At 40.1% G+C, this 16,831-nt stretch overlaps 2 protein-coding genes across 2 annotated transcripts in view; one reads left to right on the forward strand and one right to left on the reverse strand.

Moving 5' to 3' along the window:
* Positions 1-305: 305 nt before the first annotated feature.
* ctr9 (CTR9 homolog, Paf1/RNA polymerase II complex component) lies at positions 306-12,000 on the reverse strand. Its single transcript, XM_057345755.1, has 22 exons — positions 11,832-12,000; positions 11,289-11,387; positions 9,737-9,976; positions 9,488-9,605; positions 9,317-9,406; positions 8,856-9,220; positions 7,622-7,858; positions 7,449-7,538; positions 7,238-7,366; positions 6,914-7,097; positions 6,743-6,831; positions 6,486-6,671; positions 6,304-6,391; positions 5,791-5,939; positions 5,583-5,699; positions 5,030-5,175; positions 2,408-2,479; positions 1,990-2,272; positions 1,536-1,690; positions 1,296-1,389; positions 1,108-1,214; positions 306-1,029 (listed from the first exon to the last, which is right to left on the reverse strand). Exons 1-22 carry the CDS (start codon positions 11,874-11,876, stop codon positions 618-620), a joined length of 3,495 nt encoding a protein of 1,164 aa, XP_057201738.1. The 5' UTR covers positions 11,877-12,000; the 3' UTR covers positions 306-617.
* Positions 12,001-12,566: 566 nt separating this feature from the next.
* mrvi1 (murine retrovirus integration site 1 homolog) overlaps positions 12,567-16,831 on the forward strand; it is a 48,378-nt gene continuing 44,113 nt past the window's right edge. The window contains exons 1-10 of the mRNA XM_057343061.1: positions 12,567-12,980; positions 13,109-13,164; positions 13,266-13,439; positions 13,533-13,640; positions 13,711-13,891; positions 14,616-14,674; positions 14,777-14,837; positions 14,933-15,091; positions 16,563-16,680; positions 16,773-16,823. Coding sequence (XP_057199044.1) covers positions 13,271-13,439; positions 13,533-13,640; positions 13,711-13,891; positions 14,616-14,674; positions 14,777-14,837; positions 14,933-15,091; positions 16,563-16,680; positions 16,773-16,823 — 906 coding nt within the window. The 5' untranslated portion in view covers positions 12,567-12,980; positions 13,109-13,164; positions 13,266-13,270. The remainder of the gene's footprint in view (positions 12,981-13,108; positions 13,165-13,265; positions 13,440-13,532; positions 13,641-13,710; positions 13,892-14,615; positions 14,675-14,776; positions 14,838-14,932; positions 15,092-16,562; positions 16,681-16,772; positions 16,824-16,831) is intronic.

Raw genomic sequence — 16,831 nt, forward strand, 5'->3', positions numbered from 1 at the left:
CCTGATCCTTATTATAAAATGAATCTTACCATTGTGAGGTTAAGTTTGTCTGAGTAATGTAAAAAGATATCTTTGAATATTATGTATTAGCTTAGTAACTGCTTTTGATCCGATTTTAAACAAAAAAGTTATAAATTGCATCTTTAACTTTTTGTTTCATACCTTAAATTAAAAAATGACCTGATATTTTCAAGCTTTCTTTCATCATGGGAAGGCTGACATAAACACTAAGATTAACTCTTACAGAAGCAACCTGCACCTGTATAAAAAAGACATACTTGGAGTGAGTACAAATTCTCAGAGAACTGTTTCAAAATACTTTTTATTCAAAGGTATTTCATAATGTACACCAACTCTTGTGAAAGCCCAGTAAGATTATTGGGCACATGTATGTTGTAATGCTCAACAAAAGCATCTAAGTTTCGAGCAATTCATCCTCAAAAAACAGATCATGAAACAGTGTTCTCATTGCTGAAAAAATAAAACATGAAAAAACATATCTGCGAAAATTTTTTTGAACATATCTGCGAAACATTTAGGCAGATAACTACATTACACTAAGACGAACATTACAAGAACAAAAGCTTCTCATTTATCCTGACAGACAGTTCATTTCATCAGTCACTGTCATCATCTGAGCCTCTGTTAGAGGCTTCATTGTTGGAGGCTTCATTGTTGGAGCCCTCTTGCTCAGATTCGTTCTCAGACCTCTGCGGAGAGCCCTCGTTGTCCGAGCCCTGATCTGACGCAGCGGCTGGAGATCCAGCCGGGGATTCATCATCTGACCCTTCAGAACGGCTCTTTCTACTCTGGTTGTCAGACTGCTCCGAGTCGGATTGCTGCTGCGGTCTTCTCCTCTTCACGGGTCGTTCGCTCCCAGAATCATCCGAGTTTCCAGAGCGCTGGGGGCTGCCGGCCTCGCTGCCCGACTGGTTACGCTCCACATTGGAATCGCTGTCGGACGCGATGCGTTTCCTGTGGCCTTCATCACCATCGTCATCTGAACCTGAGCCGCTGTCCTTGGGGTTTCTAGATGTGAAAAACAACACGATGTTAGTAAGGACGTCAGTGGCAAAAATTAAGAAAACTCAAGAAAAATGTTCTTACCGGTCTTCTGCTATTTTCAGTCCATCCTCATCAGACGAGGAATCGGAGGAGGAAATGATGGCTTTAGATTTGATCTTTCCTTTAAGCGATGACGGCATGCGCTCAGGCTTAATAAAGAAAACGAAATTAGAATGAGCCGTTTATAATTTTATAATCCAAGTAATCGCTTTGGCTAAAAGCATCGGTACCTTCTCAATCCTCTTGCGCTCTTTGGGTTTGCGTTGCTTTTTGGGCCTCGAGGTGCCTTCTTGATCTGAACCTTCATCCTCTCTTTGAAAAGGTCTGAGGAAACCAAAACAAAATGAGGTCAAACGTATTCAATTTGTGTTGCTTTTAGTTCAAATAGGTCTTAACAATATATTTTGGGGACATATTGCATTGTCAAATGTTTTGTAAATGCGTTGTGACACATTCTCAAAAACATTCACCTCTTTCTTCTCTTGCGAGATTTCTTCTCTCCCTCTTCTCCTTCATCCTCCACCTCACTGCCGCTCCCAACTTTCTTCTTTTTCTTCTTCTTAAGGGGGAGCTCCTCATCAGAGTCATCATTGACAAAGTCATCAAAGTCGCCTCCTTTCTTGCGCTGGTTAAAAAAAACACAATCAAAATGTAAACAAAACACACAGTCAAACACATTTTTTTAACATTTTAGTACACTAACATTAATGCATGAACTTTCATAAACTACAGCAACTTGAAATGTTAAAATGTATTAAAAGTATTAACATTAACCAAGACCAATAAATTCATTGTTTGTTTATGCTAACCGTTTCAAAACTTACAATCTTTTGTCCTAGCAAACATTTTTTTTAATTATAGGAGATATTCTTCTCTCCAGGCTCAGAGACTCGATCTAAATCTCTAATGTGACCTCAGTCTCACCCGTCCACTGCCTCCCTTCTTCTTCTCCCTAGCCGTGTCTTTCATTCCCTCTGAGAAGGTGAGTAGGTTCTTGGTCTTCTCTACAAACTGTGCTCTCTGCTCCAGGAGTTTCTTCTGCTCCACAGCCTCCCGGTTCCTCCTCTCCTCTTGCTCTCGCACCATCTGCTGCCGCAGCTGCTCCCTCTCGTGCTCCTGTTTAGCACGATGCTCCTTCTCCTCCTCGTCCTGTTTACGAGCTCGGGCCACATGGTACTGAGCCTGGCTTAGCAGATCCGAACACTGCCTGAGAAAGTAAATGCAGAATTGTAAGTTCCCCAAACACCCTACAAGAAAAACTCTTTACATTGAAAAAATAACATACACCATCTTTAACCACAAGACAAAAGTTCTCCTTTAAAAAGATAAGAAAACAACTTACCTGGCTTCGCTTGCAGCCAGCGCTAGATCAAATCTCATTTTGTCTCCGGCCTTACTGAGATAGCTGAAGTACCTGGGAGAACAATACCAGAAAGATATGAAAGAGTTGGTGTGATGTTCCACTGGCTCTCGGCACTCAACAAAAATGATTAAGAGAAAACTCATTGTAGCCTGTTGCAAAAGTCCTGCTTGGTTATAAGAGCCAACTGGTTTCATTTCATTTCAATTTTATTTATATAGCACATTTAAAAAAACTACCATGGTTGGTTATAGCATTCTCTGGCCATTTTCACTCTTGCATGCATGTGTGCATTAACTTTTAACATACTTTATCAAACAAAGCAAAACGATCAAAACCATTGTATTTAAGGTCCAATGTGTAATTTTTTGGAGGATCTATTGACAGAAATGCAATATAATATACACACCTATGTCTTCAGAGGTGTATAAAGACCTTTTTGTTACCTTGGAATGAGCTATTTCTACATACAGGTGCTGGTCATATAATTAGAATATCATCAATCGAAGCCTTAAGGTGGCTGACACAGAACTAAGATGTTGTCACATTTTCGCTTCTTTGCCGTAGGAGATAACGTATCTATTAAACGTGCTCGTAGAGCAGTTTGTCCGTTTAGGGCTACTGTAGAAACATGGCAAATTCCATGTAAGTGGACCTGCGGTATACAGGTGCTGGTCATATAATTAGAATATCATCAAAAAGTTGATTTATTTCACTAATTCCATTCAAAAAGTGAAACTTGTATATTATATTCATTCATTACACACAGACTGATATATTTCAAATGTTTATTTCTTTTAATTTGATGATTATAACTGACAACTAATGAAAATCCCAAATTCAGTATCTCAGAAAATTAGAATATTACTTAAGACCAATACAAAGAAAGGATTTTTAGAAATCTTGGCCAACTGAAAAGTATGAACATGAAAAGTATGAGCATGTACAGCACTCAATACTTAGTTGGGGCTCCTTTTGCCTGAATTACTGCAGCAATGCGGCGTGGCATGGAGTCGATCAGTCTGTGGCACTGCTCAGGTGTTATGAGAGGCCAGGTTGCTCTGATAGTGGCCTTCAGCTCTTCTGCATTGTTGGGTCTGGCATATCGCATCTTCCTCTTCACAATACCCCATAGATTTTCTATGGGGTTAAGGTCAGGCGAGTTTGCTGGCCAATTAAGAACAGGGATACCATGGTCCTTAAACCAGGTACTGGTAGCTTTGGCACTGTGTGCAGGTGCCAAGTCCTGTTGGAAAATGAAATCTGCATCTCCATAAAGTTGGTCAGCAGCAGGAAGCATGAAGTGCTCTAAAACTTCCTGGTATACGGCTGCGTTGACCTTGGACCTCAGAAAACACAGTGGACCAACACCAGCAGATGACATGGCACCCCAAACCATCACTGACTGTGGAAACTTTACACTGGACCTCAAGCAACGTGGATTCTGTGCCTCTCCTCTCTTCCTCCAGACTCTGGGACCCTGATTTCCAAAGGAAATGCAAAATTTACTTTCATCAGAGAACATAACTTTGGACCACTCAGCAGCAGTCCAGTCCTTTTTGTCTTTAGCCCAGGCGAGACGCTTCTGATGCTTCCTGCTGCTGACCAACTTCATGGAGATGCAGATTTCATTTTCCAACAGGACTTGGCACCTGCACACAGTGCCAAAGCTACCAGTACCTGGTTTAAGGACCATGGTATCCCTGTTCTTAATTGGCCAGCAAACTCGCCTGACCTTAACCCCATAGAAAATCTATGGGGTATTGTGAAGAGGAAGATGCGATATGCCAGACCCAACAATGCAGAAGAGCTGAAGGCCACTATCAGAGCAACCTGGGCTCTCATAACACCTGAGCAGTGCCACAGACTGATCGACTCCATGCCACGCCGCATTGCTGCAGTAATTCAGGCAAAAGGAGCCCCAACTAAGTATTGAGTGCTGTACATGCTCATACTTTTCATGTTCATACTTTTCAGTTGGCCAAGATTTCTAAAAATCCTTTCTTTGTATTGGTCTTAAGTAATATTCTAATTTTCTGAGATACTGAATTTGGGATTTTCATTAGTTGTCAGTTATAATCATCAAATTAAAAGAAATAAACATTTGAAATATATCAGTCTGTGTGTAATGAATGAATATAATATACAAGTTTCACTTTTTGAATGGAATTAGTGAAATAAATCAACTTTTTGATGATATTCTAATTATATGACCAGCACCTGTATACCGCAGGTCCACTTACATGGAATTTGCCATGTTTCTACAGTAGCCCTAAACGGACAAACTGCTCTACGAGCACGTTTAATAGATACGTTATCTCCTACGGCAAAGAAGCGAAAATGTGACAACATCTTAGTTCTGTGTCAGCCACCTTAAGGCTTCGGAAGGGGGGGAGTGAGCTGTTGGTTGCAATCCGCAACCTCACCACTAGATGCCGCTAAATTTCATACACTGGACCTTTTGAAGATTTCACATCTTTTTTAAACTTAATCGTCTGTCTCTTCCTACACAGCCAGACAGGAGCTGTACTTGTAAGAAACTTTATTTAAATGCAGAGTAGTGCGTTTAAGCAAGTTAGTATTTGGGTGGTGGAGCTGACGTACCTGTGAGCCAGCTCCAGCTCTTTCACTGCACTCAGTACAGCCTTCAAGTTACTCTTCTCATCCTTCAGAACAAGTGTGGCCAACCTCTGAAGCACCAGCGCAACGTTAAACATCAGCACCGTGTCACTGGGAGCCACATGCCGAGCCTGACGACCAAAAAAGTGGTCAATTTTTTTTAACAATATGTAATAACTTAATGTATTCCATTCTAACCGTGATTTGAGGTTATTACATTTGTTGCATGAAATAAATGACATTATTCATGTGTGACCCTGTCTGTGAATACAGGCTCGAGTCTCATAATCAAATTATTTGAGATTATTTTATGATTTCAATCTTTGACATGACCTCAATATTAGAGAAATTAAAGTAATACTTTACTTTATGTAGGATGATTTGATGTAGAAAACACACAATAAAAGTGAATTTAGCTGGGTTTTCACAGGCAGGGTCACATTTTATTTCAAAAGTGCATTGAGTGAAAGTATTATTTATGAAAAACAATACAATGTTATTGCAGTAAAGAAAGCGAGCTGCATTAGGATTTCCTTACCCTCAGAAGCGTCTGTTTACACTCTTGCAGTTTTCCACATTTGAAGAGCGAACGGGCCAGATACAACAGCACCTCTGTGTTCTGATGTTTGTAGAACTTCTTCAGGCAGTTCTCATACTGAAGAACCGAAGTAAAACAGACTGTGAGTCCACAACACAAACCTCTACGTTTAGAGAAAACTTAAGAGAAAGTTTGCCGATTCTCTCACCATCTGCACAGCACTGATGTACTGCTTCTGTTCCACGTAGATGTGTGCGAGGTTCAACCACACGTCAGACATCTCTGCTGTAGCTTCTCTCACCTGGGCAAAGACGTCCCGCGCTTCTCGGAAATATCCCTTGTGTGCCAACACCGCACCTGTGGCACAGAGGAGACAAGAATGATGCATGTGGCTGGTGCTTTCATCCAAAGAAACGTGTAGTGCGTTGAATCAGTTTTTGTGGGAATCAAAGCAAAGACCTTTTTATTGCTAGTGCACTGCGTTACAACTAGTATAATGGAATACAGTGTATGTTGGCCCATATAAAGAACTAGCAGGTGGATTTAGTGGCATACCAAGGCACTCGATTGCAATTAAATAAGATATGCTCAATCATACGCTTCCAATCGGCTTTGCTCCCAGAGCAAAATCATATTTAAAAAATGTTTCTGTATAAATGGGTGTATCTTGTTCAGAACAAGCAGCAATGTGGCAACACTAGTTAAACAAAAGATAAAGCACCTATGCCATTGGCAGCATATAGATTTTTGGCATCATTCCTCAGAACTTGTTTGTAGATGGCCAGAGCTCGATCCTGGTGCCGCTTTTCCTGTAAATGACAAAATAAGACAAACAACACGTTATGAAAGCAGCGAGTGTCGCTACATACATACATGAATAAGATGCTAAATCATTTTCAGTACCTTTTCTCGATCTCTGGTGGGCTGGTGCAGCGTTTGAAGCCACACGTTGCCCAGCGCCAGCATAGAGTAGGTGTCGTTCTGGGTGGAAGGCTGCTTTAGGATACGTTCAAACTTCTTTTGGCCGGGCCCCCACTCCTGTTTGGCCAGATGGAGGTTACCAATCAACGACCAGGCATCAGGGTGGTCCTACAAAACACTTTATTAATACAGATCAAGAACAAAAACAGGAAAAGCAGTATGACGGTAGGTCTACCTACCTGATTGATCTGAAGAGCTTCTTTAAACCAATCAGAGGCCTCGTAGAAATTTCCTTTGTCACGTGCCATTGCGCCAAGCCGCAAGTAACCTGTTAAAAGTTTCAAATAAAACCTAATGAACAGCTTCCGAAAAAGCAGCACAAAGTACAATAATATCACGATGATGCATACAGTCGACATAGTTGGGATGCTCTCTCAGGATGTTCTTGTAAAGCTTCTCGGCCTCATGGAACTCGCACATGGCCTCATAGAGTCTTGCCAGGTTATAGGAGGTGGTGACAGAGATGGCGTTGTAATAGTGTTCGTCATGTTCACCTTCGGCTTTCGCCCTCTCCAAAGATGCCAAGAAGTATTTCTACACAGAAAAAGAAGTGTAAATCAATCAAAAATAGATACGATAACTCAAGAACAACTGAAAGAAAGGTTAGATAATCTTTTAAATAATGCACATTGTATTAACAAAATAAATAAAAAAGGGAAAATATGTTGTTTTACTTTGGCCTCTCCAAGATTTCCCAAACGAAAGTGCAAAGCCCCCAAATTGTTAAGGATCTCAGGGGGCACATCGGCTTGGACCTTCTCCTGGAGGATGCGAGTGGCAGTGCCATATGCCGACAGAGCTCCCTGCAAAAAACATTCATGGTGTGAGTCAAATCTTGTGCGAGTCAAAACCCAACTTTGGCATCTGTTCAAACAGCACTGATACCTGAATGTCTGTTTGTTCCAAAATCTGGGCAACTTCAATCCACGCTTCCACATCATCCGAATACTGCACAGTGACTTTTTTCAGATGTTCCTACGAAATCAAAACACCAAGTCATGTAACATTCATCATAAAATAAGTTTCATGTCAGAGTTTTCTGTTTAATGATGTCATACCTTAGCAATGTCTCGCTTCTCCTGATCGTCCGATGTGGCATAAAGTGACCCGAGGATTTTCATGGTTTCATAGTTATTCGGATAAGCCTTGAGGACCTTTTCAAAGCACTGTGCAGCGTTCTCTTTGTCCCGACGGTATACGTACATCTGGCCCAGGCCGAAGAAGGGCAGTACAAAGGTGGGTGATGCGAATTGAGTGGCTTGGTAGTAGTACTGGAAAGCTTGGTCATAATCCTCCTAAAAAAAGCAAAGAGACAAGCACATGTTTATTGGCATTGGCTTACCACAGAATACAGAAAATTGTTGTGTTACAAGATATACATTCTCAGTTTAACGGTTAAAGTCCGGGTAAAGAGAATTCTGAGAATTGTTTCTAAACATATTATAGATGTTAGAAATGTATTGCTGAAGCACAATACAAAGACTCAGGTAAACCGTTAAACAGTCTTTCACCAATTCTCTGTTCAGGATTTATTGGGCGGGGCTAAAACGGGGGATCGATGACGCAATGGAGCATCCGAGCATGCATGGCCCCTCCCCTATCACTAGAGCACCTAGCATCAGGTGTCTGCTCAAACACAAGCTCAGGGTTGTAAGCTTTTCGCAAACGCTTTCAGGCTCTCACTCTGCCCAACTAAACAAATCTCAAACCAAATAACAAGCAAATGGTAACGCAGACACGAATGGACGGAGGATCACTGGGCGTGATCGCGACGTGCTTCAGTGAATGATGTTTAATTAACAAGTTTCGAGACGAGCAGATAATCCACCCGGCTGGTTCGCTATCAGCAATCTCAGCATCTACCTTATCAGCTCAAGAGAGAGCCACTACAAATAGACAAAGCTGCCTGCGTTCACTCTGAGTTCGGAAGAAACTGTCGGGCTCGGAGCCCTCTCCCCGGACAGCACGCCAAATACGCATACCTTTTAACCTGCTCGTGATTAATCCATTGATGAATATCGTATTCACATAATTCACATATATCCTACTGGGCTGGCGATTTGAGTGGGCGTGGCTTCAGCGCCAACAGCGGACACGCCCCCAGCGTTTGAGAGCAGAGTCCTGCTTATTTTTTCAAGATTTTGATAACTTTTTCATTTTCTTGGATGATTTTTTCTCCATTCAAATTTGGCTGGGTGGTTAATAACACACTTTTCTGTTGTGTGACAAACTCAGAACACATATTTCAATGTCACTTTACTCGGACTTTAAGGACAAATATCTCCCTCTTACCTGGACGTGGAAGGACCGAGCTAACTGATAGCAGCTCTCCGCCTGCATGGCTTCCACTTCCGTGTTGTGAAAAGCGTGCAGAGCCAGATGCTGCACTTTGCTATAGTCCTTTTTGAAGAAGAAATGGTTGGCGAGGTGATTGAGCACCATGGGGTTGCTAGGGTCAATGGTGTATGCCCTGGAAAGCAGCTGAACTCCGTTTTTGATGGAGTCGGCCTCTTTGTTGTTCAGCTCCAGCACAGCCAAACCCACCAAAGCCCCCACGCATTTAGAGTTTAGCTCCAGGGCTCTGCCGAAAGCCAACCGAGCTTTCTCCAGTTTGTTGAGCTTGACAAAGCAGTGGCCCATGCCAAGCCTCACCTCGGCTACAGTAGGACAGATGACACAAAAATGAGCTCCGTGAGTTTTTACCAGTTAAGGAAAATAGAATTTATGTGGAATTTATACATTTGTGTGCTCACCTGGACAGCCGGGATTGGTGCGAAGAGCTTTCTTGTAGTACGCCAGAGCTCCCCTGTAATCCTTTTTGTTGAAGGAAATACACGCCTTACCTGTTGCAGGACATGAAAATTACTATTGATAGATCATGTTTTATCTATGAATTATTAATCAATCTGTGCCAAGTATTTTACCCAGAAGTGCAGGAATGTTGTTTGTTGACTGGTTAAGAACGAATTGAAACTGAGCGTCTGCCTGGTCCATTTTATCCCCTTCCAGCAGACAAAAGCAAGCTCTGCCCAGCAGATGGTTCTAGGAAAAACAGAAACATCATTAAATTACAATAATTATGCTAAACAGGACATAATATGCGTGATATGAACAGTGATTGTTGAAATATACAATATTTCTGAAGTATTAAAGATACCGTCGTCCTCCATTACCTGATCATACATGATGATCTTGTCTGCCATGGTGTACAGAAGAGTGGACTGGTTGATAAGGTCCTTCTTGGTATCTTTGTTCTTCTCTTTCCGAGCCTGTTGGACATAGTAAGCCGCGAGAGTGTCCAGACACGTCATTTGGTCTTTCTCATGGTCTCTGTAATCGAGGTTTCCATCGATACGTGCCGCCTCCAGCAACTTGACAAAATCTTCTGTCTTTCCTTGTTTGTAGTACTCCAACTGAAACGAAACAGTATTAATATGGGCGAATAGGAAATAAATAAAACATTATCAATATTTTTATAAAATATTATCAACTTTTAACAATGCTGCTGTCTGAATGCTTTCTGTCTTGAGACCCGTTAGATATGTGGCTATTAAGAACATTTTTCTGGGTTGCTCTGGAAGAACATCTATAATTTGTTTAGTAAATAAAAAATATACCAGAAAAGTTTGAAGATTAATGAATCGTTAACTAGTGTAAAGTAGGCTTGGTACATGATTTTCAGGGGATAAAAGAGAACTAATGGTTACCTTGTTTTCTGCAGTCAATGTTTTCAAATAAAAGCAGTTGTCCACGTTTTGCCTTTTGTTTCAGTCTTAGGGAATTTCATATTAATATTTAGATACTGTATATCGGCCAATATATCGGTTATCGGCTTCCAATGTTAAAGAATTATCGTTATCTTTATCGGCCAAAATTTACATATTGTGCATCCATAGAGATTTTTCCCATCGTTATAACTGCCTTTTTAATGCTCTAGCTCAGTGTTTCCCAACCCTGGTCCTCGGGGCACACCTTCCAGAATGTTTTAGTTCTCTCCCTATATGAAACACCTGATTGATTAGTTGATTCAGGTGTTTTATATAGGGAGAGAACTAAAACATTCTGGAAGGTGTGCCCCGAGGACCAGGGTTGGGAAACACTGCTCTAGCTGATATGCCGATAGTTCTAAATTCATTGAAAATCATCTGATACATCATTGCATCTGCAAGTTAGCAAGTTTTTGATTCATGTTTCCTTTTGACACATAAAAAAATGTATCCCTGTTCCAGTGAAATCATATCATGATATCATATCATATATATATATATTAGGGCTGTCAAACGATTAATCGCATCCAGAATAAAGGTTTGTGTTTACATAACATATGTCTATGTACTGTGCATTTTGTATTTATAAATACAAACACATACACAAGTACACATATTTAGGAAATATTTACATGTATTTATTTATATTTACCAATAAATGAAATGATATATAAATGTTTATTAATTTTTAGATTTTTCTTAAATATATGCGTGGATGTGTATGTGTTAATAAATATAAAATTATTATGCACAGTACACAGATATATATTATGTAAACACAAACTTTTATTCTGGATGTGATTAATCGCGATTAATCTTTTGACAGCCCTAATATATATACAGGCAGGATATATTCTAGTAGTTCACAGATTCTATGAATAGCTGACCCTACCTGACCCAAAAAATCCTTGTTTTCATTTTTTGTAAAATATTTTAAAGTAAAGTTGACTTTACTTACGGCAAGTGCGATCCATATGTGCAACTGTGTGTGCTCCTGTTTGAGAATACTGATGACCTCATCTCCTTCGGGAAGCTGATCAAAATCAAGTTCGATAACCTGAAACAGAGAACAACAGATGTATTATATAAACCAAGCAGAAAGTTGAAATAAGCAAAAAGTGCCACAGTGAACTGCAGAAATAACGTGAACTACCTCCTCTTCAGCATGATAGACACTTGTATAGTCATATAAACAACGCAATTCAGAAGCAATGTTTCTATACGAGATGTTTGGATGATGTCTCTTGTAAGGACAGTTAACACAAGTGTTTTCTCACGAGTACATACAACGTTAATCATATTAACAGATATTTACTGCACTATTTAACTGGGTATAATTGGCTTATTGGTCTATGTCTGTCATTCGCATAAGTTTAGTTTGTTGTTTTGATGTGCACCTTAGACCGCGCGCATGATAGCACGTTAGCAGCTAATCTACATCAGCAGCTGATATAAATGTGCATTCAGCATCACACAGAGACAAAAACAGCTCGTCATTTACCTCATCCGTGTCCCGCAGAGGGATTTCAATGGACCCTCGAGACATGGTCAAGCTTTATCCTTAATCCCGACAGCGCACTTTCTGTTGTTTTCGATATCCAGTCAGTGATGATGATCTCCAGCAGCAGCAACAACTGCCTGAACACTGCCAACACTGAAACTGAACGACAAATGGCGCTTCCCTTCCGGGTTAGCTTCAAATTAAAAGTCCTAAGAAATCGTTACGTTTTGTAGGAGACGCAAAAAATGTCTTGATTAACTTTTCGTTCAACTAACATTTAGATTTTCAGTTAAAATCTTGACGATCCCCCAGGTCTTAGGAAAGTTAACCATAGTTTTATATATTAAAAAAAGGTGTAGTAACCGTGTTTTTGACAGATCGTTTGTTTCACCACAGTGTTAATAGGAATGTAATCGTAAAACTCTTTATATTTTAGGGAGATACGCTAAAAGTAAACTTATGGATTTATTATAAATCCCATGTTCTTTAGTAAAGCATGGTACAATTTCGCAGTGCTAGGTTTAGAGGGAAAGTGTCCTGTAACTGGAGCCTGTGTTTTGTAATGGTCAAATGTTATTTTTATTTCCAAAATATTTTTTAGAAGTAAAAATATTCCATTTATAATAATAAAATGCTAGTACAATAACTTTAAACATAAAAATAACATGTCAACGACAAATATTGATTTTTTTTAGTAAAAGACAAAAGCTAAAGACCAAGGAAAAGTTTCTGGGTTTGGGGCCTATTTGGAGAAGTGGACAAGGATAATTGATGGCCATTGCAACTATTGATGTGCATTGGCCTTGAATCATTTGATATGGAAAACTGACGAATGTTAATTAAAATGGTCCATTACAGCATTGTCCTGCGCTGCTAGAAGCACACAGGCGTTGAATGGAGGGTGTTTGGGGGGAGGCAGCCATGTCATCTGGTTTTGATGTGTGACTGTGTGTGTGCTCTGGGATGAAAAGAGGCAAAGGCTCTGTAAAGATCAGCTGTTGCTTTAACATGCATTCATATCTACAAGCAACAAGGATGCTGTACAAACATAGCCAACACAACAGGCAGACCACGAAGAATAAACTACATGTTTGATTGTGTACATTTTCTTTTCTGCATGCTGATAATGGATTATGTTCATCTTAAAAGGTATGCAATTTTACATTGCTTTTTTGTTTTAAAAGTATGGTATTTTTTCATATGATTTTTTTTATTAGAATTTTCTGTATATGTTTATTTTTTATTTATTTTTTGTTTATTTGTTGTTGCCTACACAGGATAAAATGATGAACTGGAACAACACATCAAATAATAAACACTGAACTATGTAACTGTAAGTACTGTTTTACATTTCTTAAAGATTGTGTGGATAAAATAAACATTTAAAGCATCTTTATCAGAGGAATACACTGCTGTGTCTTGTTTATTTAACAGCAGCTATGACCTCAGAGAAGCAGACTGAATGCCACGGTTCTTCAGAGGATGACACTGAATTTCATCTTCCATCTTTCCGACTCGCCTCAAGAACTCATGGCTGTAGTAGATGCAGAGCTCCAAGCCTGTCCATTGACTCTGGAACATTTTCTGTGGAGCCCTGCCAGATGCTCAGTGAAAGAAACTTCTAAAGATCTCTTATATTATTATTGTTGAGGAAGCAATATATAAACATTATATTTCAGTTTCTCTGTTTTTGTGATTTAGATTTCACTTCTGACAGTAGGACTCTTTGTGACTCTGGTGACACAAATGGCTTTTCAGAGGAAGACCTCCTGAACATAACTTTTGAAGCATGTGATGTTACTGGCAAAGGTAGAGTTTACTCTTTCAGTACTAAAGGTGCTATTGAAAGCATGAGAGCTCATCTCTCTCTTGCCTACAGGAGAAGTTCGGCCCTCCACTGTGGTGCAGTACCTCCAGTCTATGACGCTCCAAAATTCTGGCCAGGACAAGCTGAACAATTTGCAGCACATGCTGGACCCGGAGAGCCAGGATCTGCCTGTTAGTCTGACCATTTTTCACGCCACCATGAGAGAGTGGATAGCCCAGTGCTACCAAGATGGGTGAGAGATGTGAAAACACATAATGTCAGCATTATAGCTTTGTGGCTGGTTGCATTTTAGGTGTCCTCCTTATTTGACTCATATTGACAGTTAAATCTAATACAAATGCTATGTGTACACTGTTATATAAAGTGAGATATACTGTAAAAATTCCACTTTTCAACTTAAAAAAACTAAAACACTGCTTCCCTAAATTTTGATTCACTATTATAAATCTTGACTTGCTGAATTGCTATACCTTATAAAAAAATCATTGAAATTCCTTAAAGGAATAGTTCACCCAAAAATGAAAATGTTGTCATTTGCTCACCCTCCAGTTGTTACAAACCTGTTTAAATTTCTTTGTGGTATGGTAACAATATTTTACAATGAAAGTTTCCAACTAAGCCATTTTGGGTCACTATTGACTCCAATAGTAATCTTTTGTCCTACTATGGGAGTCAATGGTGACCCAAAACGGCTTAGTTGCAAACTTTCATTAAAATATCTTCATTTGTGTTCAGCACAACAAAGAAATGTATACAGGTTTGTAACAACTGGAGGGTGAGCAAATGATAAAATTGTTTTGATGAGTTGAAGTAATGTAAAAATCTGACTTTCGGATCACAAAGTTTTATAAAGTGTATGATTTACGGGGTTATCGAAGTTTTTGAACGTGTGTTATTTAGTGACTTATTTTAGAGATGATGTAAATCACACAAACACATTTCCCTTCGATTTAAAGAGTTCCTGAAGATAAAAACCAGGCACCAGGATCAGTCCCAAGAAAATTATCTTTAACTGGTAAGTTAGTAATAGTGCATTAAATAACATGTTCATTAAATGATATACTGTTTTGCCAGACAGCCAAACTTGACCCTTAAACTAGTCTCACATTGTGTCCAGGTACAGAGTATCCTACTTTTTTGAATGAGCTCACATTCACAAATGGAGCTGAATGTCATTGGTTAGTTAAGTCAAATTTACATAAAAACTTGTGATTTCAACAGTTCATTGATAGATAGGCTGGTTGTTTCCCTAACTCTCTCCTTGTGTTTCTAGTGAGTCTGGAGATCTGTTAGGTATAATAGCTGAAATGAAACACACCCAGCAGAGGTTAAGTGGGCAGAACAACAGCCTGCTGAGGACCGTTTCTCAATGTGAGGATACCATCCTACAACTCAACCTGGAGGTGTCAGACTTACACACCAAACTGGCCAGGTATTGACTAAAACCCACACTACCGTATGTCTACAGCAGACACAAGTATTTGAACACTTTTTTTTGTCACGGCTCAGTGACGGAAGAACCCAAGTGCAGGCAGCGGGAATGCAGGGGTTAACAAAGACTTTTATTAATTAACACGATAACAGGAAACCAAAAAACCCACAATGGGGGAAAAAACGGACACGATAGAAGAATTCAAACAAAAGACTTCCCTCGATGGGGCAAAACTAGAAAATAACAAAACAAACTTGCGACACAACGTCAAAATAAACAGGCAAGGTAAGGGTAGACAAGGCAAGACGGGTATCCAAAAACACGGTATACTTGGAGCGAAACAGAACAAGACTAGGGAACAATGCAAACGTACTCTCTCTGGGACACACACGACCACAACAGAGGCACAACAACCACAACGAACGAGCACAGGACAATGAAACATGAGGGCATTTATAGGGGAACAAACAAAGGAAGATAACGAGGGGCAGGTGAGAAACATAAGACACGGCAGGGAAGCAATACAGGAAACGAGAGGGGCGGGGCCAATGACGAGACACGAGAAAGCACATGAGATGTAAAAACGTAAACAACCCATGGTTTTCTCACATAAAACCTAAGGGCTCTGTCCCGATCCTGCCACACGACTAGAAATTCATGAACAAGAAGGCAGGACCGTGACACTTTTTAAAGCGGCCGTAACACACGCGGTTTCTGCCAATCTCATATTAATCTTGAGTGCCTATAGAGTAGTATTGCATACTTCGTATCTTCGAAGAGTATTTAGTTTGATCACATTTATAAAAGATAGATACAGCGGTTACGATTATTTCCGAAAGCATACGGCACGTGCGGGGGGAGAGGTAGGCTGAACTAAAGCACGTGCGCACCCATTGCCAACAAAACACAGACATCAGATTCACTCACTGCATGCGGTTCATGTCCGGCATCTTTTAGCGCTGGGACGGCTCCATATATCAGTTTCAAACGATCTCCAAATCCAGCGTTATATCCACCGTTTATATAACATTCTTCACACAAATGCAGTGAACAAACAAACACCTGCTTCGCGAACATATGCTCTCTCGCTCTCTCTCTCTCTCCTGCACACAAGTGAAAGTGACATCTGCGCATGCTCCTTCTCCTGCTCTCCTTGCTGCCGCGTGGGCGTGCCGTATGCTTTTCCGGGAGAATCGTCCAATAAGGGACTAAGAAAAATTGTTACGAAACAGTTTTATACGTTCGAAAAAAACTTTCCGAAACCTGTACGATCGCTGGGGGAGTGTATCGAGCACAGAAATACTACGTAATACGCCCAACTCGTTTTTTGACAAGTTGACCATGTTAAGCATGAGAAGACAGCACATTTAACATTGTAAAGAAGTCAGAATGAAACACCGTTGCACGGCCGCTTTAATACTTTTCTGAGCAGATAGATGAATGTTACTGTTGCTGTTGGTTGTATCAACAGTGCCCAGCGGTTTTCCATAAGATCCCGGTCTCTTTCTGAAGAGCTAGATGAAACCAGATGTGCACTGAGGAAGAGCCAGGAGAGGGCCACACGAGCACAAGAAAGCAACTGTGCATTGGTATGAGTTCGCTTGGGCAATTGCTAAATCTATTCTTTTATTTATATGATGCACATTAAACACAACTTTTCACAATCACTTTTCCCTTTTAGATAAAGGAAAATGAAAGACTGAAAGCCCTGATCAAATTAACTGAAGAAAAGGTATTGGG

This window comes from Triplophysa rosa, linkage group LG1 (genome assembly GCF_024868665.1).
Source record: "Triplophysa rosa linkage group LG1, Trosa_1v2, whole genome shotgun sequence".
Taxonomy (NCBI): domain Eukaryota; kingdom Metazoa; phylum Chordata; class Actinopteri; order Cypriniformes; family Nemacheilidae; genus Triplophysa; species Triplophysa rosa.